The sequence below is a fragment of the Carcharodon carcharias genome, chromosome 9, assembly GCF_017639515.1.
Source record: "Carcharodon carcharias isolate sCarCar2 chromosome 9, sCarCar2.pri, whole genome shotgun sequence".
NCBI classification, from domain to species: domain Eukaryota; kingdom Metazoa; phylum Chordata; class Chondrichthyes; order Lamniformes; family Lamnidae; genus Carcharodon; species Carcharodon carcharias.
The window spans coordinates 46,626,780-46,650,645 of NC_054475.1; the positions used below are offsets into that span (position 1 = coordinate 46,626,780).

General features: G+C 44.7%; 1 protein-coding gene across 1 annotated transcript in view; it reads right to left on the bottom strand.

Annotated features, from left to right (window-relative positions):
* Positions 1 to 8,451, bottom strand: part of uhrf1bp1 (UHRF1 binding protein 1) — a 159,549-nt gene extending 151,098 nt beyond the window's left edge. The window contains exon 1 of the mRNA XM_041195586.1: positions 8,278 to 8,451. Within this exon, the coding sequence (XP_041051520.1) occupies positions 8,278 to 8,321 (44 nt within the window). The 5' untranslated portion in view covers positions 8,322 to 8,451. The remainder of the gene's footprint in view (positions 1 to 8,277) is intronic.
* Positions 8,452 to 23,866: the final 15,415 nt, after the last annotated feature.

Genomic DNA, 23,866 nt, shown 5'->3' on the forward strand with positions numbered 1-23,866 from the left:
CAAGAATTTAAGGTTAAAGGGGGTAGATAGCAAAGTAGAATTGAGACCACAATCACATCAGCCATGATCTTTCCCAATGACGGAGCAGGCTCAAGGAACTGAATGGCCTAATCTTGCTCCTAGTTCTATGTAGAAACTGCTTCCAGTGGCAGGGTGGGGGTTAAGAAAACTGGCAAAAGAGATCCAGGTGTCACAAGGAAAAAAAATTACTGCAGTGATTTTCTGTGATCTGAAAGTATTGCCTGAAAGGATGGAGGAAACAAATTCAAAAGTAACTTCAAAACAGAATCAGATGAATACTTGAAAGGAAAGAAATATATACAGGGCAATGGAGAGAAGGAAGGGAGCAGAAGAAATTGGATAGTTCTAAGAACTGGGACAGACGTGATGGGCTGAACAGTCTCTTTTCATATCATCATGTCCTTAAGAAAAGCCGCAAGTTAAAAGATAGAATAAATATGTAGATGTAATTGATTTGCAAATTTGGGTTTTAAAACTCCAAGATTATAGGAATTAAAAAGCACTGAATTAATTGCAGAAGTTGAGGATAGTAAGCAAGTAGGAATTAGATTGTATCATGAGTCTTCATACTTCACAGTGTAATTCATGCATTTTTGACAAGTAACTAATATGAATGCTTTCCCCCCACTAAAATAGAGTATGTCACTCTTGACTCCTGATAACTCACTTCCTGACCCCAATAATTGAGAAGGTGTCACATTATTGCCTTTTATTACTACTAGTGTTTCGGTTAGTCAGCTGCACCATTGCACCAAAATCTGAGGGTGTTTGCACTTGAAACAGCAGAAGTACCAGCTGCAGAAGACATACAGCCTCCTCAGTGTGACAAAACAGAAACCAAATTGAGGAAATGCTGCCAAACAGTGCTCAGAAACAAAAAAATGTGTTCACATGCCAGAAGGAATCTGAACTAAACTTACAGCTTGAGCGAAAACAGATCCAACATTTCTGCAGCAGCTACCATCATGAGAGACATTCTATTACAGTCAAGTTTGCAGATGACAGAAAAATAGGTGGGAAGGCAAGTGGTGAGGGTGACACAAGGACTCTACAGAGGGATATAGACAGGTTAAGTGAGTGGGCAAAAACTTGGCAGATGGAATATAATGTAGGAAAATGTGAGGTTATGCACTTTGACAGGAAAAATAGAGGAGCTGAATATTATTTAAATGGAGAAAGACTGTAGAAAGCTGCAGCACAGAGGGATCTGGGAGTCTTTGTGCATGAATCACAAAAAGCTAGCATACAAGTTCAGCAGGTAATAGGGAAGGCAAATGGAATGTTGACCTTTATTTTAAAGGGAAAGGAGTATAAAAATAGGGAAGTCTTGCTAAACTGTACAAGGCACTAGTTAGACCACACCTAGATTACTGTGAACAATTTTGGTGCCCTTATCTAAGAAAAGATATACTGGCATTGGAGGCAGACCAGAGAAGGTTCACTAGGTTGATCCCGGTATGGAGGGATTTCCTTATGAGCAGAGGTTGAGTAGGTTGGGCCTGGTTGTACTCATTGGAGTTTAGAAGAATGAGAGGTGACCTTATTGAAACATATAAGATTCTTAGGGGGCTTAACAGGGTTGATGCTGAGGGGTTGTTTCCCCTTGTGGCGATAGTACATTAATTTCCCTCATCTAAGTCATTAATATATATTGTCAATAATTGTGGCCCCAGCACTGATCCCTGTGGCTCATCACTAGTTACAGATTGCCACCCCAAAAATGCCTCCCTTATCCCAACTCTCTGTCTTATATTAGTTAGCCAATCCTCTATTCATGTTAATATACTACCCTCAACACCAGGGGCTCTTATCTTATTAAGTAGCCTTATGTGCAGTACCTTATCAAACACCTTTTGGAAATCCAAATATACTATATCTACTGGTTCCCCTTTATCTATCTGCCATCATTATGTTACACCATTTCCTGTCATGATTTCAGCTGCCTAGGCTCCAAGCTCTGGAGTTCCCCCACTAAAACTCTCCACCTCTTCACTTCCTTCCTCTCCTCCAAGACTGAAAATTCTACATCTTCAGCCAAACTTTTGGTACCCTGTCCTAATATCGCTCAACATTAGATTTTGTTTTGCCAAAACTGTGAAATGACTCCGGACGTTTCTCTACATTAAAAATACACAAGTTGCCTTTGTACACAACACCTGAAAAAGATGCCAGAGAACAAGTTTGATTCCTATCCGTTTATCCTATCTGAAAACTTCAGGTGTGCATGAAAAGTTAAAGCAGTTGTGATGCAGCTAGGATACACCACTGGTTTCAATCCAGTTACTTCTTGCGGTCAATGGCTTCGAGGCACAAAATAGATTAAGTGGCAAAACAGAATTCCAACATGAGAGATTGACAATAACACTGAAGCACAAAACATTCTCAGCTTTCTTCCTGTATGAGGCCATTATTGAAAAGGCACAGGAGATATCTGAAAAACAAAAATAGCAACTACTATTCCTCCTTCTCGCTCACTACTATTCAACTTTCTCACTTATCCTTCTGAAGGTAAAAACAACCAACCCTAGAATAAACTGTGGATGTTATTTGGCCAAACTGCACATCACAGGCAACCCAATTTACCCTTATCTAATATCGACAGATATATACTTTCCAAGTGCCATTGGATGGCAATCAAGAGAAAAACTTGGCTCATATTTCCCTCCCGAGGCCAAATCCAATCCACTGGCTGAAATTAACAGTCTCAGCCAAGCTGACTGACTAAGCTCAAGATCTTTCTGGCCTGTATGTCTCAAATGTTTGCTGAATGATTGTCAAGATGATATAATGTCTATGATGTTACTGGAAAATTTTAAAATAGAATTCTAGTGTTGTTTGTGTCTATTTGTGTGTATGTTTTTTGGATTAAAGCCAGCTGATCTAGAGGCTTTGATGTATAGAAAAGTAGATTTGAAATGGTAATTAGGTAAACATAGGAAAGTTACAAGGTGAAGAGCGTAAAGGGGGCATTTTGCATCTTTTAAATAAACCACTCATAAGAATGGGTGAAATTTTACACCTAGTCAGAAGACGTCAAACAACTTGTTTACTTTTTTCCAAAGCTTACCAATAAAACTGGTGTTATGAAGGGGTTTTATTGTTAGAAAAGGTAAAGTTCAAAAAACCTAGTGATACAATGAGAATTTGCATTCAAAGAGAAAAATATATATAAAAGAAGGGAAGACTGTTGATAAAAGAGCAGGAATTCCAAGATCTAAAGGCTCTATCCAGCCTGTAAGCCTCAAGACACTGTCTGCAAGGACCCAGAGCTGAAAGAAGCTCATTTTAAATGTGACTGCCCAGAGTGTGCTTTGCCAGGGGTCTGTTTAAATCTGTGTGGTTTACTGTTGCCTTAATGGAGGCGTAACTGAGAGTCAGATTAATTAGGGGAATTTTTTTTATAAGTTATCATTGGAATTTGTAGACATATGTATGTGCTTACAATCTTTTAATTAATAAATGTTTAATTTAGTTTTTAAAAAATTTAAGAATCGGTCTTATTATAACTGAATTCAAAGCCTGCATCTGGAAACATACAAATTGCAAAAATTGGTTATGACAGTTATTTCAAGTTTCCCTCTGGCATTTGAACAACTCAGCATTCACCGTCATACTGCTATTGAATAAGCTCAGTTTGCTTGGTATATATGTTGATAAATTTTTGATCATCTTAAAATGATTTTAAATTTCTCAGTCATTTAAAAATTATTCTGAGCGCAAAGTTTCAGTGAAAAACGCCTTGAATTAAACAGCGATAGTTAACAATTTTAATACCTTATGTTAACATATCAGAATCTGCTGAACCTAAGAACATAAGAAATAGAAAGAGTAGACCATTCAGCCCCTCAAGCCTGCTCCAACATTCAATAATATCATGGCTGATCATCTTGTGTTTCAGAATCAACATTCCCATCTACCCCTGATAACTTTTGATTCCCTTGCAGAAGAATCTATCCATCTCTGCCTTAAAACATTCAATGACCCTGCCTCCACTGTCTTCTGAGGCAGAGAGTTCCAAAGTCTCACAACCCTAAGAAAAACATTCTCCTCGTCTCTCTCCTAAAAGATAACCCCGAATTTGAAAACAGTGTCCCCTAGATCTAGACTCACCCACAAGAGTAAACATCCTTTCCACGTCCACCTTGTCAATGCTGTTCAGGATCTTATATACAATCAAATCACCCCTCAGTCTTCTGAACTCCAGTGGAAACAAGCCCAGTCCGAACAACCTTTCCTCATAAGACAACCCACTCATTCCAGGTACCAATCTGGTAAACCTCCTCTAAACCCGCTCCAATGCATTTACATTCTTCCTTAAATAAGGAGGCCAAAACTGCATACAGTATTTGAGCTGTGTTCACACCAAAGCCCTGTATAACTGAAACGTAACATCCTTACTTTTATGTCCAATCCCTCTTGAAAAAAAGGACAGCATTCCATTAGCTTTCTTAATTACTTGTTGGACCTGCATACTAACGCATTGTGACTCACATACTAGAACACCTAGATCCCTCTGCACTTCAGAATTATGCAGCCGTCCTCCATTTACTACTCTGCTTTATTGTTCTTCTGCCAAAGTGAACAACTTCCCATTTTCTCACATTATGCTCCATTTGCTGGATCTTTGCCCACTCACTCAACCTATCTATATCTATCTGCAACCTCCTCATACCCTCTACACAACATACTTTCCTACCTATCTTTGTGTCATTTGCAAATTTAGCTAACATGCCTTCACTCCCCTCATCTAAGTCATTGATGTAAATCGTAAAAGGTTGAGGTCCCAGCAAAGGTTATTATGGGACTCCGCTCAGCACATCCTGCCAATCAGAAAAAAACAGTTATTCATACACTCTGCTTTCTGCCAGCCAGCCAGCCAATCTTCTATACATGCTACCCACTACACCATAAGCTTTTATTTTCCGTAATAACCTTTGATGTGGCACCTCATCAAATGCCTTCTGGAAATCCAAGTAAAGTACAGGCTCTCCTTTATCCACTGCACATGTTATTCCTTCAAAAAACTGTAATAAATTGGTTAAACATGATTTTCCTTTCACAAAACCATGCAACTTCCAGATTGCCTTGAGCTCTTCCTAGTGCCCAGCTGTAACCTCCTTAATGATCGATTCTAACAACTTCCCCACCACAGATGTCAAGCTCACTGGCCAATATTTCCTGTTTTCTGCCTCCCTCCTTAAATAGAAGAGTTATATTTGCTACTTTCCAATCTGATGGAACCTTTCCAGAATCCAGCAAATTTTAGAAAATTAACACCAGTGCATTGACTACCTCATTAGCCACCTCTTAAGACCCTAGGATGTAGTCCATCAGGACCTGGAGACTTCCAGCCTGCAGTTCCATCAATTTGCTCAGTACCGTTTCCCTTGTGATTTCAATTTCACCAAGTTTCTCTCTCCCATTCACCACCTGTTTGCAGCTATTACTGGAATGTTTTTTGTATTTTCCATAGTGAACACAGAAGCAAAATATTTGTTCATTTTTTCCGTCATTCCCTTATTATCTAGTATTAATTCCCCACCATCACTCTCTAGAGGACCAACACTCACTTGACTTACTCTTTTCCTTTTTAAGTACCTGTAGAAACTCTTGCTATTCATTTTTACATTTCTAGCTAGCTTCCTCTCAGTCTAATTTCTTTCTCCTGCTTAATTTTTTAGTCATTCTCTGCCGTTCTTTGTATTCTGACCAATTATCTGTCCTGCCACTCATCTTTGCGGAGTTGTATGCTTTTTCCTCAAGTTTGATGCTGTCCTTAACTTCTTTAGTTAACCATGGTCCTCCCCTTAGAATTTTTCTTTATAATAGGAATGTACTTATCCTAAATACTCTGAAATATCCCCTTAAGTGTCTGCCACTGTTTGTCTATTGATCTATCTTCTAGCCTAGTTTCCCAGTTCACTTCAGCTAGCTCTGCTTTCATGCCCACATAGTTGTTCTTATTTAAGTTTAAGATACTTGTTTCAGACCCACTCTTTTCCCTTTCAAACTGGATGTAAAATTCAATCATATTGCGGTCGCTGCTACCTAGGGGTGCCTTTACTCTGAGGTCATTAATTAATCTTGTCACATTATACAATACCAAGTATAATATAACCTGCTCTCTGGTTGGTTCCAGAACATGCTGCTGTAAGAAATTATCTCAAAAGCATTCTAAGAACTCCTCATCCAGACGACTACTGCCAATCTGATCTTTCCAGTTTATATTTAAATTAAAATCACCCATTATTATTGCCGTCCCTTTAACACAATTTTCTCTTGAATACTTTGCCCTACACTGTGGCTACTGTTAGGGGGCCTGTAGACCATTCCTACTAATTACTTTTTTCCCCCCGACTATTCCTTGTCTCCACCCATAGCGATTCTACATCCTGATCTCCTGAACCAAGGTCATCTCTAACTATTGCACCAATGCCCCCTTTGATAAACAGTGCTTTCCCTCCACTTTTATCTAGTTTCTATTCTTCTTGAATGTCATAAACCCTCAATATTAACGACCCAATCTTTGTCGTCCTGCAGCCACGTCTCCGTAATTGCTATCAGATCATATTTACTTACTTCCACATGGGCCATCAATTCATTTAATTTGTTATGAATGCTACACATGCAGAGATATAGAGCCTTCAGTTTTGTCTTTTTATTAACTTTGTAACATCCAGTCTTGACTATTGGTGTATGCTTAGGTTTTTCCTCTCTGTCCCTTCCTGCCATTTTCTGACCACATTTCTCATTATTTTGCTCTCCTGTCTTGACTGTACATCTTGAATTGCTACCTCTACTTAAGCTTGATCCCTCGCCCCCTCATTTAGCTTAAAGCCCGCTCTACTTCCCTAGTTATGTGATTTGTAAAGACACTCATCCCAGCAGGTTCAGGTGTGAACAGTCCCAACTATACAGTTCCCACTTTCCCCAGTACTTATGCCAGTGCCCCACAAATAGGAATCAACATCTCCCACACCAGTCTTTGAGCCACACATTCGTCTCTAATCTCATTTGCCCTAAACCAATTTGCATGTGGCTCAGGTAATAATCCAGAGATTATTACCTTTGAGGTTTTGCTTCTTAATTTGGTACCTAGCTCCTCATTCTGACTTTGCAGAACCTCTTTCCTAGTTCTACCCATGTCACTGGTGCCTACATGGATCACGCCAACTGCAAGTTCCTCTCCAGCCCTAAGCAGATGTCACCAACCCTGGCACCAGGCAGGCAACATTGTCTTCTGGACTTTTGCTCTTCGCTGCAGAGAACAGTATCAATACCCTCACTATGCTATCCCCCGACTACTACTATATTCCTTTTTGCTCCCCCGTTTGAACAGCTTCTTGTACGATGGTGCCATGGCCAGTCAGCTCATCCACCTTGCAGAACTTGCTTTCATCCACACAGGTTGTGAGCACCTCAAACCTGTTTGACAATTGCAAAGGCTAAGGCTCCTCTACTATGGTCTGCTAGATTCCGTTACCTGCCTCACTGACAGTCACATCCTCCTGTCCCTCACTGCTGACCAAAACAAATGACCCTATTCCGAGAGGTGTGACTGTCTTCTGGATGCACAAATGATGGAAATAAAAACCTAGACATGAACACTACAGAAACTTTACTAACTGTCCACAATTATGTATGAGATCCTAAAACATGTTGCTGTTATTAGATTCAATTGAAATGCACTCTGTGAAAATGGTCTATGCTACTATAGAGCCAGTTTATCTCGGTGACAGTTTAACCTTATGTGAAGCCGCCGCACACATTCACGACCTCCCGCCGACTCGGCCTTTTAAAAGTGGTAAAAGGGGAGAACCATTTGCCGTTAAATTTATCTGTGATAGAGGTTATAAAATGTTCATTGGAAATGCATTTGAATGTGATCCGAATCACATGCAAATCAATTATACCAGATTTAAAGCAGTTTAAGGCAACACCACTGACGGTGCCGCTGTTCCCCGTTCACCTCAACACCAACAGCGACATTTCAACGCTGTCTCGACGGCCCAGAGCCCGCTCCGCGGCTGGAGTCCCTCCGGCCCCCGAACAGGCTGACCGGTCCCCATGACCCCGGACCCACGGACTGGCTGCCCGTCCCCCCTCCCCCTCCCCCCCCCCCCCCCCCCCCGCGGACAGGCTGACCGGTCCCACTGTCCCACCCCCACCCGGACTGGCAGGCCGGAGTCTGACAAGTCTCTTTCTCCCTCCTCCCGGTCTGTCTGACTGAGCGGCCGCTCCAGTCCCACCTCCTACCTGGACAGGTGTTTGAGGATTTGCTTCTTGATGAGCCCGGCCATGCTGGACTCGCCTCCGGAAGCCAGTCAGGCTTTCAAGCAGTGTCCGTCCACTCCAGCCATGTTCCCCCTCCTACCCCCGCGATACCCGTTAGCTTCTCCGGCTGTCGCGCAGCCACCACTCCGCCTCCTCCTCTCAATCCGCCGCTGAAGGACCTCCCATCCCGGGCAAGAGGGGCCGGCGGTAGAGCAGGGGGGGGGCCAAGGAACGGCACTGCTCCACCTGGTGGCCAGCGCTCCAACCACACGCTTGTGCATTGAAATAAAACACAAGGATTCCCTTAACATTGAACCTCCCCGTACCTGGGCTCAGGCACAGGGATGTTTGACGTAATTTACTGCTATTGGGGGGATTTGCTTTCTTTGAAAAATACTTGAATTTGATCTCTCCCATATCAATCTTCTTCTCATACTCTGAAGTTCACACATTCTCTGCATATCATTCTAAGGACACCGGCTCCCTCCAGTGTTTCAAACAAACATCATTTTTCATATGTGTCATGAGAAAAAAGAAAGTGCCTGCAGGTGTCTAAGCATCAAAAACGGCAACGTTGCCCATGACCTCACTGAATGTCTCCACATAGGAGTCACAGGATAGTGATCAGAAGCAGGAACTGTGATTGATATTCCCTGTTGTAAGGGTGTCTAAGCTGCTCTGCAGACACTTCTTGGGTGGTAACATTAAGTTTGTTTGCAACATACTCAGCAGCAATAACACATGTACTTCAATTCCATCTCTGTCTCCACACTGAATGCCGAGGTAGCCCGCACTATTCTCCTATTGGTTACTACAGAGCATGTGACTTCCTTAACATGTGTTAGTCTTAAAGGTACATTACACAAAATAAAACAATAGTTACCGCATTCCTCCCCCATTAATTCGGATAGACATATATTTACATGTACATATTTTTCAAGACAACATAATATTTACGCTGGGTAAGGAATTTACAAAGAAAAAAACAAAAAAACTGCGGATGCTGGAAATCCAAAACAAAAACAGAATTACCTGGAAAAACTCAGCAGGTCTGGCAGCATCGGCGGAGAAGAAAAGAGTTGACGTTTCGAGTCCTCATGACCCTTCGACAGAACTTGAGTTCGAGTCCAGGAAAGAGCTGAAATATAAGCTGGTTTAAGGTGTGTGTGTGGGGGGCGGAGAGATAGAGAGACAGAGAGGTGGAGGGGGTTGGTGTGGTTGTAGCGACAAACAAGCAGTGATAGAAGCAGATCATCAAAAGATGTCAACAACAATAGTACAATAGAACACATAGGTGTTAAAGTTAAAGTTGGTGATATTATCTAAACGAATGTGCTAATTAAGAATGGATGGTAGGGCACTCAAGGTATAGCTCTAGTGGGTTTTTTTTTAATTTTATATAATGGAAATAGGTGGGAAAAGGAAAATCTTTATAATTTATTGGGAAAAAAAAAAGGGGGGAAACAGAAAGGGGGTGGGGATGGGGGTGGGGACTCACGACCTAAAGTTGTTGAATTCAATATTCAGTCCGGAAGGCTGTAAAGTCCCTAGTCGGAAGATGAGGTGTTGTTCCTCCAGTTTGCGTTGGGCTTCACTGGAACAATGCAGCAAGCCAAGGACAGACATGTGGGCAAGAGAGCAGGGTGGAGTGTTAAAATGGCAAGCGACAGGGAGGTTTGGGTCATTCTTGCGGACAGACCGCAGGTGTTCTGCAAAGCGGTCGCCCAGTTTACGTTTGGTCTCTCCAATGTAGAGGAGACCACATTGGGAGCAACGAATGCAGTAGACTAAGTTGGGGGAAATGCAAGTGAAATGCTGCTTCACTTGAAAGGAGTGTTTGGGTCCTTGGACGGTGAGGAGAGAGGAAGTGAAGGGGCAGGTGTTGCATCTTTTGCGTGGGCAAGGGGTTGTGCCATAGGAGGGGGTTGAGGAGTAGGGGGTGATGGAGGAGTGGACCAGGGTGTCCCGGAGGGAGCGATCCCTACGGAATGCCGATAAGGGGGGTGAAGGGAAGATGTGTTTGGTAGTGGCATCATGCTGGAGTTGGCGGAAATGGCGGAGGATGATCCTTTGAATGCGGAGGCTGGTGGGGTGATAAGTGAGGACAAGGGGGACCCTATCATGTTTCTGGGAGGGAGGAGAAGGAGTGAGGGCGGATGCGCGGGAGATGGGCCGGACACGGTTGAGGGCCCTGTCAATGACCGTGGGTGGAAAACCTCGGTTAAGGAAGAAGGAGGACATGTCAGAGGAACTGTTTTTGAATGTAGCATCATCGGAACAGATGCGACGGAGGCGAAGGAACTGAGAGAATGGGATGGAGTCCTTACAGGAAGTGGGGTGTGAGGAGCTGTAGTCGAGATAGCTGTGGGTGTCGGTGGGTTTGTAATGGATATTGGTGGACAGTCTATCACCAGAGATTGAGACAGAGAGGTCAAGGAAGGGAAGGGAAGTGTCAGAGATGGACCATGTGAAAATGATGGAGGGGTGGAGATTGGAAGCAAAATTAATAAATTTTTCCAAGTCCTGACGAGAGCATGAAGCAGCACCAAAGTAATCATCGATGTACCAGAGAAAGAGTTGTGGAAGGGGGCCGGAGTAGGACTGCAACAAGGAATGTTCCACATACCCCATAAAGAGACAGGCATAGCTGGGGCCCATGCGGGTACCCATAGCCACACCTTTTATTTGGAGGAAGTGAGAGGAGTTGAAGGAGAAATTGTTCAGCGTGAGAACAAGTTCAGCCAGACGGAGGAGAGTAGTGGTGGATGGGGATTGTTCGGGCCTCTGTTCGAGGAAGAAGCTAAGGGCCCTCAGACCATCCTGGTGGGGGATGGAGGTGTAGAGGGATTGGACGTCCATGGTGAAGAGGAAGCGGTAGGGGCCAGGGAACTGGAAATTGTTGATGTGACGTAAGGTGTCAGAGGAATCACGGATGTAGGTGGGAAGGGACTGGACAAGGGGAGAGAGAATGGAGTCAAGATAACGAGAAATGAGTTCTGTGGGGCAGGAGCAAGCTGAGACGATCGGTCTACCGGGGCAGTTCTGTTTGTGGATTTTGGGTAGGAGATAGAAGAGGGCCGTCCGAGGTTGGGCAACTATCAGGTTGGAAGCTGTGGGAGGGAGATCCCCAGAGGAGATGAGGTCAGTGACAGTCCTGGAAACAGTGGCTTGATGTTCAGTGGTGGGGTCATGGTCCAGGGAGAGGTAGGAGGAAGTGTCTGCGAGTTGACGCTCAGCCTCCGCGTGGTAGAGGTCAGTGCGCCAGACAACAACAGCACCACCCTTGTCAGCGGGTTTGATGACAATGTCAGGGTTGGACCTGAGAGAATGGAGTGCAGTAAGTTCAGAGAGAGACAGGTTAGAATGGGTGAGAGGAGCAGAGAAATTGAGACGACTAATGTCGCGCCGACAGTTCTCAATGAAAAGATCGAGAGAAGGTAAGAATCCAGAGGGAGGGGTCCAGGTGGAGGGAGAATATTGAAGATGGGTAAAAGGATCCGTTGAACTGGGAGAGGACTCCTGCCCAAAGAAGTGAGCCCGGAGACGAAGACGGCGGAAGAAGAGTTCAGTATCATGCCGAGCCCGAAATTCATTGAGGTGAGGGCGTAAGGGTATGAAACTAAGTCCTTTGCTGAGCACTGAACGTTCAGCATCGGAGAGGGGAAGGTCAGGGGGTATAGTGAATACACGGCTGGGGCTGGGATTGGAAGATGGGGTGGGGACGGAGGGACAGGCAGGGGTGGAGGGTCCTAGATGGGTGTTGGTGTCGATGAGTTGTTGGAGCTTGCGTTCCTTAGCACTTGAGAGAAAGAGAGAAAGATTCTGAAATCCACTCTCAGTGCCATGCGCCGCCATATGAACACACTCGACCTCTCCCTCCAGCAGCACCGCCGTACCCTTTTTCAAAGCTGCGCGTGCCCCCAGTTTCATTTTATCCTTCGGCTCATCCGACGCCTCAACAAGAAACTTTTTCTCTTTCTCTCAAGTGCTAAGGAACGCAAGCTCCAACAACTCATCGACACCAACACCCATCTAGGACCCTCCACCCCTGCCTGTCCCTCCGTCCCCACCCCATCTTCCAATCCCAGCCCCAGCCGTGTATTCACTATACCCCCTGACCTTCCCCTCTCCGATGCTGAACGTTCAGTGCTCAGCAAAGGACTTAGTTTCATACCCTTACGCCCTCACCTCAATGAATTTCGGGCTCGGCATGATACTGAACTCTTCTTCCGCCGTCTTCGTCTCCGGGCTCACTTCTTTGGGCAGGAGTCCTCTCCCAGTTCAACGGATCCTTTTACCCATCTTCAATATTCTCCCTCCACCTGGACCCCTCCCTCTGGATTCTTACCTTCTCTCGATCTTTTCATTGAGAACTGTCGGCGCGACATTAGTCGTCTCAATTTCTCTGCTCCTCTCACCCATTCTAACCTGTCTCTCTCTGAACTTACTGCACTCCATTCTCTCAGGTCCAACCCTGACATTGTCATCAAACCCGCTGACAAGGGTGGTGCTGTTGTTGTCTGGCGCACTGACCTCTACCACGCGGAGGCTGAGCGTCAACTCGCAGACACTTCCTCCTACCTCTCCCTGGACCATGACCCCACCACTGAACATCAAGCCACTGTTTCCAGGACTGTCACTGACCTCATCTCCTCTGGGGATCTCCCTCCCACAGCTTCCAACCTGATAGTTGCCCAACCTCGGACGGCCCTCTTCTATCTCCTACCCAAAATCCACAAACAGAACTGCCCCGGTAGACCGATCGTCTCAGCTTGCTCCTGCCCCACAGAACTCATTTCTCGTTATCTTGACTCCATTCTCTCTCCCCTTGTCCAGTCCCTTCCCACCTACAACCGTTATTCCTCTGACACCTTACGTCACATCAACAATTTCCAGTTCCCTGGCCCCTACCGCTTCCTCTTCACCATGGACGTCCAATCCCTCTACACCTCCATCCCCCACCAGGATGGTCTGAGGGCCCTTAGCTTCTTCCTCGAACAGAGGCCCGAACAATCCCCATCCACCACTACTCTCCTCCGTCTGGCTGAACTTGTTCTCACGCTGAACAATTTCTCCTTCAACTCCTCTCACTTCCTCCAAATAAAAGGTGTGGCTATGGGTACCCGCATGGGCCCCAGCTATGCCTGTCTCTTTATGGGGTATGTGGAACATTCCTTGTTGCAGTCCTACTCCGGCCCCCTTCCACAACTCTTTCTCCGGTACATCGATGATTACTTTGGTGCTGCTTCATGCTCTCGTCAGGACTTGGAAAAATTTATTAATTTTGCTTCCAATCTCCACCCCTCCATCATTTTCACGTGGTCCATCTCTGACACTTCCCTTCCCTTCCTTGACCTCTCTGTCTCAATCTCTGGTGATAGACTGTCCACCAATATCCATTACAAACCCACCGACACCCACAGCTATCTCGACTACAGCTCCTCACACCCCACTTCCTGTAAGGACTCCATCCCATTCTCTCAGTTCCTTCGCCTCCGTCGCATCTGTTCCGATGATGCTACATTCAAAAACAGTTCCTCTGACATGTCCTCCTTCTTCCTTAACCGAGGTTTTCCACCCACGGTCATTGACAGGGCCCTCAACCGTGTCCGGCCCATCTCCCGCGCATCCGCCCTCACTCCTTCTCCTCCCTCCCAGAAACATGATAGGGTCCCCCTTGTCCTCACTTATCACCCCACCAGCCTCCGCATTCAAAGGATCATCCTCCGCCATTTCCGCCAACTCCAGCATGATGCCACTACCAAACACATCTTCCCTTCACCCCCCTTATCGGCATTCCGTAGGGATCGCTCCCTCCGGGACACCCTGGTCCACTCCTCCATCACCCCCTACTCCTCAACCCCCTCCTATGGCACAACCCCTTGCCCACGCAAAAGATGCAACACCTGCCCCTTCACTTCCTCTCTCCTCACCGTCCAAGGACCCAAACACTCCTTTCAAGTGAAGCAGCATTTCACTTGCATTTCCCCCAACTTAGTCTACTGCATTCGTTGCTCCCAATGTGGTCTCCTCTACATTGGAGAGACCAAACGTAAACTGGGCGACCGCTTTGCAGAACACCTGCGGTCTGTCCGCAAGAATGACCCAAACCTCCCTGTCGCTTGCCATTTTAACACTCCACCCTGCTCTCTTGCCCACATGTCTGTCCTTGGCTTGCTGCATTGTTCCAGTGAAGCCCAACGCAAACTGGAGGAACAACACCTCATCTTCCGACTAGGGACTTTACAGCCTTCCGGACTGAATATTGAATTCAACAACTTTAGGTCGTGAGTCCCCTCCCCCATCCCCACCCCCTTTCTGTTTCCCCCCTTTTTTTTTTCCCAATAAATTATAAAGATTTTCCTTTTCCCACCTATTTCCATTATATAAAATAAAAAAAAAACCCACTAGAGCTATACCTTGAGTGCCCTACCATCCATTCTTAATTAGCACATTCGTTTAGATAATATCACCAACTTTAACTTTAACACCTATGTGTTCTATTGTATTATTGTTGTTGACATCTTTTGATGATCTGCTTCTATCACTGCTTGTTTGTCGCTACAACCACACCAACCCCCTCCACCTCTCTGTCTCTCTATCTCTCCGCCCCCCACACACACACCTTAAACCAGCTTATATTTCAGCTCTTTCCTGGACTCGAACTCAAGTTCTGTCGAAGGGTCATGAGGACTCGAAACGTCAACTCTTTTCTTCTCCGCCGATGCTGCCAGACCTGCTGAGTTTTTCCAGGTAATTCTGTTTTTGTTAAGGAATTTACAAATTCAGTCCTTCAGGTGGTCTGATACATGTGAACGTCACAGCTCCACAACTTCAGATTTTTTGGCAGGAACCTCCTTTTCCGGAGTTGTCTGAACATCAGGTGCTTCGGTGGGCATTTGCTGTTCTGTATCCTCAAATCTGATGAAAGCAAAATACTGCAGATGCCGGAAATTTGAAACAAAAATAAAAAATGCTGGAAAAACTCAGCAAGTCTGACAGCATCTGTGGCAAGAAAGACAGAGTTAATGTTTCGAGTCCGTATGACTCTTCTTCAGGGCAGACATGTCTGCCCTGGGTTGAGTCTCTTCAACAGAGAACGCAGACCTGGTCATGATCACTGATGGAACTAAATCTTGTGATTTGCCTCTCTCTTCCTTAAATGGTCCACATGTTAATGGAAGATCCAGCCTTCCACCTCCACATGGTAAGATAGAGGTCCAGTCACCACACTTATTTCACCCGGTAACCACTTTGGTCCTTCCCCGAAGTTTTTCCAAGATATCATCTCTCCTTACTGCAGTAACTGACTCCTTAACTAATAATGTAATGCCTCCTTCTCTTTTACCCCCTCCCCTTTCTTGCCTGAAGATTCTATATCACAGAATGGGATCCTGCCCCTCCCTCAACCACGTCTCAGTGATGGCTACTATATCACAATTCCACATGTCAATCCTCACCCTTAACTCATCTGTTTTTACTGTAGTACTCCTGGCATTAAAGTAGAGGCCATCCAGCCTTTCCTTACTCCTTTGAAACTGAATGCAGCTGAACTCCCTCTGACTTGATTGTTTTACTGTATTATGATGTGTTCCAATTCTGCTAACATTCTGTGTCCCCGCCCCCTGCGGAATTAGTTTAAACTCCTCCCAACAACATTAGCAAACCCACCCGCAAGGATGCTAGTCCCGCTCTGGTTCAGGTGTAGACTGTCCCACTTATACAGCTCCCACCTTCCCCAGAAACGGTCCCAGTGATCCAGGAATCTAAAACCCTCCCTCCTGCACCAACTCTTAAGCCACGTAGTCATCTGCGCTATTCTCCTACTTCTGAGCTCGCTAGCACGTGGCACTGGGAGTAATCCAGAGATTACAACCCAAGAGGTCTTGCTTTTTAGTCTTCTGCCTAACTCCCTGAATTCTTGATGCAAGACCTCATCCCTCTTTCCACCTTTGTCATTGGTACCAACATGTACCATGACCTCTGCCTTATCACCCTCCCACTTCAGGATGCCCTGCAGCTGTTCAGTGACATCCCGGACCCTGGCACCAGGGAGGCAACATACCATCCTGGAGTCACGTTGACGGCCACGGTAGTGCCTATCTGTTCCCCTCATTCTCTACTCAAAAAGAACCAACATTGGTCTTGGGAGGCATCCCAGAAAGAAGTTTTCATAAAGGTGAAACAATTGTTGCACTTGTCCAATCTATTAGTGCATTACGACCAGATGAAAGACTTGGTGCTGACATGTGATGCATCTCCCTATGGAGTGGGAACAGTGGTCTCTCCTCAGATGGGTGTCGGCATGAAACGGCCAATAAATTACGTATCAAGAATGCTCATCACAGTGGAAAAGAGATACTTGCAGATGGAAAAAGAAGGTCTGTCTATCATTTTGATATCAAGAAATTTCACCAGTACACACACGGTTGCCATTTTACAATCATTTCAGACTACAAATCATTGCAAGGATTGTTTACTGAAGATGAGGTTATACCACCCATAGCCTCAGCAAGAATACAACGAGGAGCTTTAATGCTGGCAGCATATGAATACACCTTCGTACATAGGCCTGGCAATCAAATCACAAACACCGAAGCCTTTAGTTGTTTGCCTTTACAAGAAAATGATGAGCACATCCCAGTTCCACAGGAACTTGTTTTACTGTCACATTTCTTAGATTCCTCACCAGTATGTGCTCAGCAAATCAGAGACTGGACAAGTTGGGACTCAGTCCTATCTCAAGTACGAGAACAATACTACATGGTTGGTCACTGGAGCCCGTGTCTGATGAAATGAAACTGTACTTCAATAGAAGACATGAAATAACCAGCCAAGATGGCATCTTATAGTGGGGTGCACGAGTGATAATTCCTCCAAAGGGAAGGGAGCCACTTTTAATTGAACTACGCAGTGCCCATCCAGGAATTTCCTGAATGAAGACCATAGCATGCAGCTATCTATGGTGGTCTGAGATGGATGGCGAAATAGAGAATTCAGTAAAGCACTGAATGCAATGTCAGCAACTGCAAAAGTTGCCAGCGACTGCTCCATTACATCCATGGGAATGGCCAGGTAGACCCTTGGTGCGCTTACACATTGACTACATTGGACCTTTCCAGGAAACAATGTATCTACTCATTGTTGATGCCCATTCAAAATGGTTGGATGTATATGAGATGAAGTCACCAATGTCGGCCGTTACAATTGAGAAACTATGTGAGGAAAAACTTTTTTACCCAGAAGGTGGTGACGGTCTGGAATGCACTACCTGGGAAGGCAGTGGAGGCTGGTTGCCTCACATCCTTTAAAAAGTACCTGGATGAGCAGTTGGCACGTCATAACATTCAAGGCTATCGGCCAAGTGCTGGTAAATGGGATTAAGTAGGTAAGTCAGGTGTTTCTCACATGTCAGTGCAGACTCAATGGGCCGAAAGGCCTCTTCTGCACTGTGATTCTGTGTGAGAATGCAGGGGGGCCAGCACTATAGGCAAATTGGGCAAGAACCGCTCATAATAATTGATCATTCCTGGGAATGATTTGAGATCTGAGGCATTCTTTGGTGCAGGTGCCTTTCTTATGGCTCTCACTTTCTCCTCAACCAGATGGAGGCCCTGTGAATCTACCCGGTGACCCAAATAGATTCCCTCCCTCACTTGCCATGTGCACTTTTCTTTTTTTAAATGCAGTCCAGCTTGCAAGAAACGTTTTAAGACTTCTTCCGAGTTTGCCAAATGATCTTTTCAGTGAATCCTGTGTCCAATACATTGTCTAAAGAGATTACAACCTGGGGCAGTCCCTGCAGTAAGCTTTCCATTGTTCTCTGTAAGATGGAGCAAGCTGAGAAGTCACCAAAAGGCAATCGTGTATATTGGTACAACCTTCTGTGGGTATTAATTGTTACAAATTCCTTGGAAACATTATCCCATTCTAGTTGTAACTCAGCATGACTCATGTCAAGCTTTGTGTAGATTGTCACTCCTGCCAGCTTGGCATACAGAAATTTTGGAATGGGATGCATGTCCAGCTTAGCTACTTTATTAACTGTCAGTTTGTAGCCTCCACAAATTTGGATGCTTTGGTCGGGTTTAAGGACAGGAACTGTGGGTGCTGCCCATTCTGAGAACTGCACAATTAGTTTAATACCAGTTTCCCCAGTCTGTTCAGTTCAGTGTCGACTTTTTCTCGCAGTCCGTATGGCACCGGTCTCACCTTCATGAAGCAAGGAGTTGCTTCCGGATCCACATGAATCTTTGCCTGCAGGCCCTGGATTTTCCCAAGTTCATCCTTGAAGATGGTGACATACTTTTGAAGTAGCTCTGGGAGCCCACGCAACTGGAAAATTTCAGCCCATTCTAATTTTAACCAATTTTGCCCCAGGAGTCTTGGCCCTTCACCTGCTACCACCATGAAGGGTAGCTTTGCCAATTGGCTTCCATAATGGACAGTTACTCTGCTTATGCCTTTTACTTAATGTTTTCACCCATATATGTTTTGAGCTTTGCAGCTATTTCTTCCAAACTTATTTGATGTTCACCATTATTCAGAAATCGGAAGGTATGTTCCCCAATTACTATAGCAGAAACTCCCATGTCCACTTCCATTCTAACAGGTTTGCCGTTTACTTTCACTGTGACAAATATTAGTTCTGTCTTCCCAATTTTCAGGTTAAACAATGAGTAAACTTCTGAATTTGTTGTTTCAGGCTCTTCTACATTGTAAATTTCATTGAGCTTCTTGTTTTGTTTTCAAGCCTGCTTGAATCTTTCCTTGCATTGCCTCATCATATGTGTACTTCTGTGACAATGGTAGCATTCGATTTTTTTAAACTGCCAATTGCTAAAAGACTGCTTGTTTCCCCCTCTATTAAGATTATTCTTCGATTTTGTAGCTAGGCTTTTTCTTTTGTTCTTTGGCAAGCAGAGGCTGTTTCCCGCTTCTCAGCAGAGTCTTGCATTTTCGCAGCCTTTTCAGCTGGGGTTTCCTGTCCATTGTGGAGGACGGATCCATTTTATGCACCCTGTATTTGAATCTGTTACTGTGCTTTCCATGGCCAGTGCTAGCTCTAGCGCCTTTTTGAAATCCAGATTCACTTTGGACAATAATCTTTTCTGAATAATGTCTTCTTTCACAGCACACACTAAATGATCTCTGAGCATTTCGTTTAGAGTCGTACCGAACTCACAATGCTCCATTAGCTGCTTCAGATTTGCCACATAGCATGCAATTGCCTCACCGGGGCTCTATTTCATGAATTAAACCTGAACCTCTGCATTGTGACCGAAGGCTTTGGTTGAAAATTACCCTTCACAAGGTTCACCAATTCATGAAAATTTTTCGAATCTGAGGCACTGGGTGCCATCAAACTTCGAATCAAACCATAGGTTTTGCTCCCACAAGTACTCAAGAGGGTTGTTTGCCTCTTCTCTTCCCCCATAATCTTGTTCGCTTGAAAAAAGAATGTGAGGCGCTCTGCGTGATGAGGCCAATCGTCTGTGGCCGGTTCAAAAGGATCAATTCTTCCAAATTGTGGCATTTTGAGAGAGGATTACTTCTTCAATTCTAACGTAGCTTGCTACTTACAATCGCTGAGCGAGGTATAGTGCCGATTTCTTTCTGACTTGGTTTCTTCTGTTAAATCCTGTTTTATCCTCATCGTCAGTTTGTTGTAAGGGTGGCTGAGTTGCTACTATTAATGATAGAGTTAATCTGTAGATACTTCTTGGGTGGAAACATTAAGTTTATTTACAACATGCTCAGTAGCAACTACATGTACGCTTCCACCTCCAACTCTATCTCTACACTGACTGCTGAGGCAGCCCACGCTACTCTTCTATTGGTTACTACAGAACATATGATCTTCCTTAACAAGTATTATTCTTAAAAGTACATTACACACTAAATAAAACCATAATTACTACACCCCCTTCCCTAGTTTAAGTTAATTCTCCATCAACCAACAGAGATCAGCTAATTGTGTAACTTCACAGAGTAGGTTCACTCTTCCTGTTGCTGAATTCCTGACTTCAATGTGTGATGGCGCTGAGGGAAGTCAGGAACTTTTGTACAGGAATTGTTGTAGTACTTTTGGAGAAAGGAAAAATAGAGAGTAAAATATCACCAGGCTACTTGTGATTTAAGTGGACTCATACCTGGCATTGATCGAAGCTTTAAGCAGGTCATTGACTCTCTAAAGTACAGGAGATAGTGTTGTGACAACACTTGAAGAAAATATGTAAATGAGTAAGTAACCAAGATGTAAAGCAGCATGTGATCAGCAACTAGTAGTGGGTGTAGGAATTTGCAGTTGTGCTAGCCCTGTGAGTAATGGTCTGGTTGACCAACTCTTGTGGAGAACATGAAGGGACACTCTGGCACTGGGGTCCATTAGGGGGGAAGGAGTGGCCTGCTGCCAGGGCTGTGAGAGCATGCAAACAAGAAGAGAGTGGGTATTGCATATGCCTGAGGTTTAAAGGATTGAATTATGGGGAAAACTGCATCCTGGCAGCATTTGATCTGAGACTCTGGACAGTGGCCTCAAACGTGGGATAATCTCATAAAATACGGGACATTTGGTTATACTGGTGATGGTTGCTGAATCCATAAAGTAGGTCCATCTGCTGAGTCATCCTGTAGTGTATCTTCAAATAAACTAAATCTAACCAGTCCTGGTGTGACATTAGTGAGTTTGTGTAAAGCAGACACAGAAACACAACATGATGGCAGTGATATGAATTTGAATGCAACAGGAGGAGCCATAGCCAGAATTTGGTGCTTTACAAAGGCTTGTATCTGCACTGAAACATCAGGAGGCAGAATCCCTCTACAGACCATGCTTTGCAGAACAGTGAGTACCTGATTTGTGGAATAGCTGGATCCGTGGTTAATGGGAGCAACAAGTCAGCTTTGAATCAGGTAGTGAAAGCTGGTAGGCCATTGCGACGTCCTCGTGTGCCATTCCTGCACAAAAGAAAAAAGCACATTAAACGGGGAAAAACCTGAACTGCAGCCAACAAAAAAGGGAAGAGAATAAATAAAAGAATGCAGCAGCTGCAAATTCCCCAGCATGAATTGGAAGGCCACAGGTGTCCTGTCCGAATCTAGGCTTTTCAGACAAAGGATAGAACTATGCATTTTGGATTTATTAGTCACAGAACTGGATAAACAAGTGGTGAAAATAATGTTAGGCATTGGAAATGAGGGGTTGCACAGAGTCAACACTTCTGGCCTGTCTGAAGAGGATCAGCAGGATCCTGATATGGAACATGCTGGAGGATGTCAAAGTGAACTTCAGGATTCACCGTTTGGAGCTGATGGCTTCCAGACAGCAGCCACCAAGAATCGATTGATCAGTTTGTCTGCAGTGCTGTGATAAGGGCAAGGACTGCAATATTTCGGAAGCTGAGCTGCCTGAAGGATAATGGGGCTGGTTATAGCTTCAATGCCAATCGAAGCCTTCCGAAAAGACTGATCTTTTGGAGAAGAAAGGTCACAATTTTGACACACTGCTAAAAGATGGTAGAAAATGTGAAGCCAGTGTGGCGAGACAACAACCACTGTGAGCATTAGGTGCAGTTTACTAGTATTGGCGCAATAGCCAGGATAGAAAAAGCAAGCCGTGTGGGAAGTGTGGTCTATTGCACCTATCGTGAAGCTGTCCTGTGTTCCAAGATCTTTGCAAATTATGTGGTGTAAAAGGACATTCGGCTCGCCTATGTTGGAAATCTGGTTCTGGAGGTGTGACCAGAGGTTGCAATAAGATACAATGAAACAAAAAGTATGTGCAGCATGCTGGCAACAACAACAGGGAGTGTGCCAGAGACCCGCATTAGCACAAGCACATACTCGAGGTTGACGGCCAGACGGACCAGATTCAGAGTGGAAAAATCTTCAGCTGGAAAGCGAACAAGCTTTCCACATTGTGAATGTGACACAATGTGTGGAGGAAGTCAAACGATTAGAATCTTTTGCTACTATCAGCACCATATGGCCGAAGAAAAGTGCAAACACATGGTCATGGCCAAAGTTGACACAAGAGTGAGCGTGAATATCCTACCAGTCAGAATCCTGAAGGATTTGAATCTAGATCATTGGAAGTCAATGATACAACCTATGACAGCCACACAAACCATGTACAATGGGTCACCCATTCATTGCATAGGTACATTGACATTTAAATACAACTACGGCAGGTCTGCTTGGAAACCACAAGTATGTTACCTGGTGGATGCAAGCAGACTAGCAATAGCAGGGAGTTGATGGCGTGTACAGAAGTCAACATTATGATCATACACGAGGTCACCAAGGTACAAATGGCAGTAGAAGATGCCAAGAATAATCACATTGTGTCAGTACATGACCTATAACAGGTGTACCCAGACAGGTATGACACCAAAGGGAACTTCAGAGGTGATGTTGTACTATACCTCAGAGAAGATGGCATTCCATCAATCGACCCTCCTAGAAAGTGCACATACAGGAGAAACTTAAGAGTGAGTTGGATGACATGGAGCACAATGGCATTATCCATCGTGTGCATCAGCACACCAACTGGTGCAGTTCAATCACGTGCATACTGAAAAAGGATAGCACAATCCATGAATGCTTGGATTCAAGTCTTGCTCCAAAGAAATGCCTACATAAGGTTACAGCATTCAAGGAATTGAATCCCAAATTCACAGGAATAAAGCTTTTCTTCAAGTTGGATGCCAAATACGGATATTGGTCAGTTAATTTGGCAGAGGGATCTGAAGAAATCACTACTTTTAGGATACTGCTTGGAAGATACTGCTTCCAGAGGTTACCTTTTGGTTTATCCACCGGTTAGGATCTGTTCCAGCAGCAAATGGATGGAATTACAGAAAATATTCCTTGATGCATATGTATTGCCAATGATATTGCGGTGATATGTAAAACCAAAGAAGAGCATGACAAAAATCTACACTCACTGATGGCAGCAGCTCATCATGAAGGATACACCTTCAACAGCAAGAATTTGTAGGTCAGCTTGGCATTTTCAGCTCTAGTAATTCAAGTTCTAGGATCTGACCTGACCCAAGTAAACTCGAAGATTTTTCTTTTTATTCACTCAATCATGAGATGTGGACCTCGCTGGCTAGGCCAGCATTTATTGCCCATCCCTAATTGTCCCTGAGAAGGTGGCAGTGAGCTACCTTCTTCAACTGCTGCAGTCCATGTGGTGTAGGTACACCCACAATGCTGTTAGGGAGGGAGTTTCCAGCATCTTGACCTAGTGACAGTGAAGGAACGGTGGTAAATTTTCAAGTCAGGATGGTGAATGACTTGGAGGGGAACTTCCAGGTGGTGGTGTTCCCATCTATCTGCTGCCCTTGTCCTTCTAAATGGTAGCAGTCGTGGGTTTGGAAGGTGCTGTTGAAGGAATCTTGGTGAGTTCCTGCAGTGTATCTTGTAGATGGTACACACTGCTGCTACCGTGTGTTGGTGGTGGAGGGAGTGAATGTTTGTGGATGGGGTGCCAATCAAGCGGCTGCTTTGTCCTGGATGGTGTCAAGCTTCTTGAATGTTGTAGGAGCTGCACCCATCCAGGCTA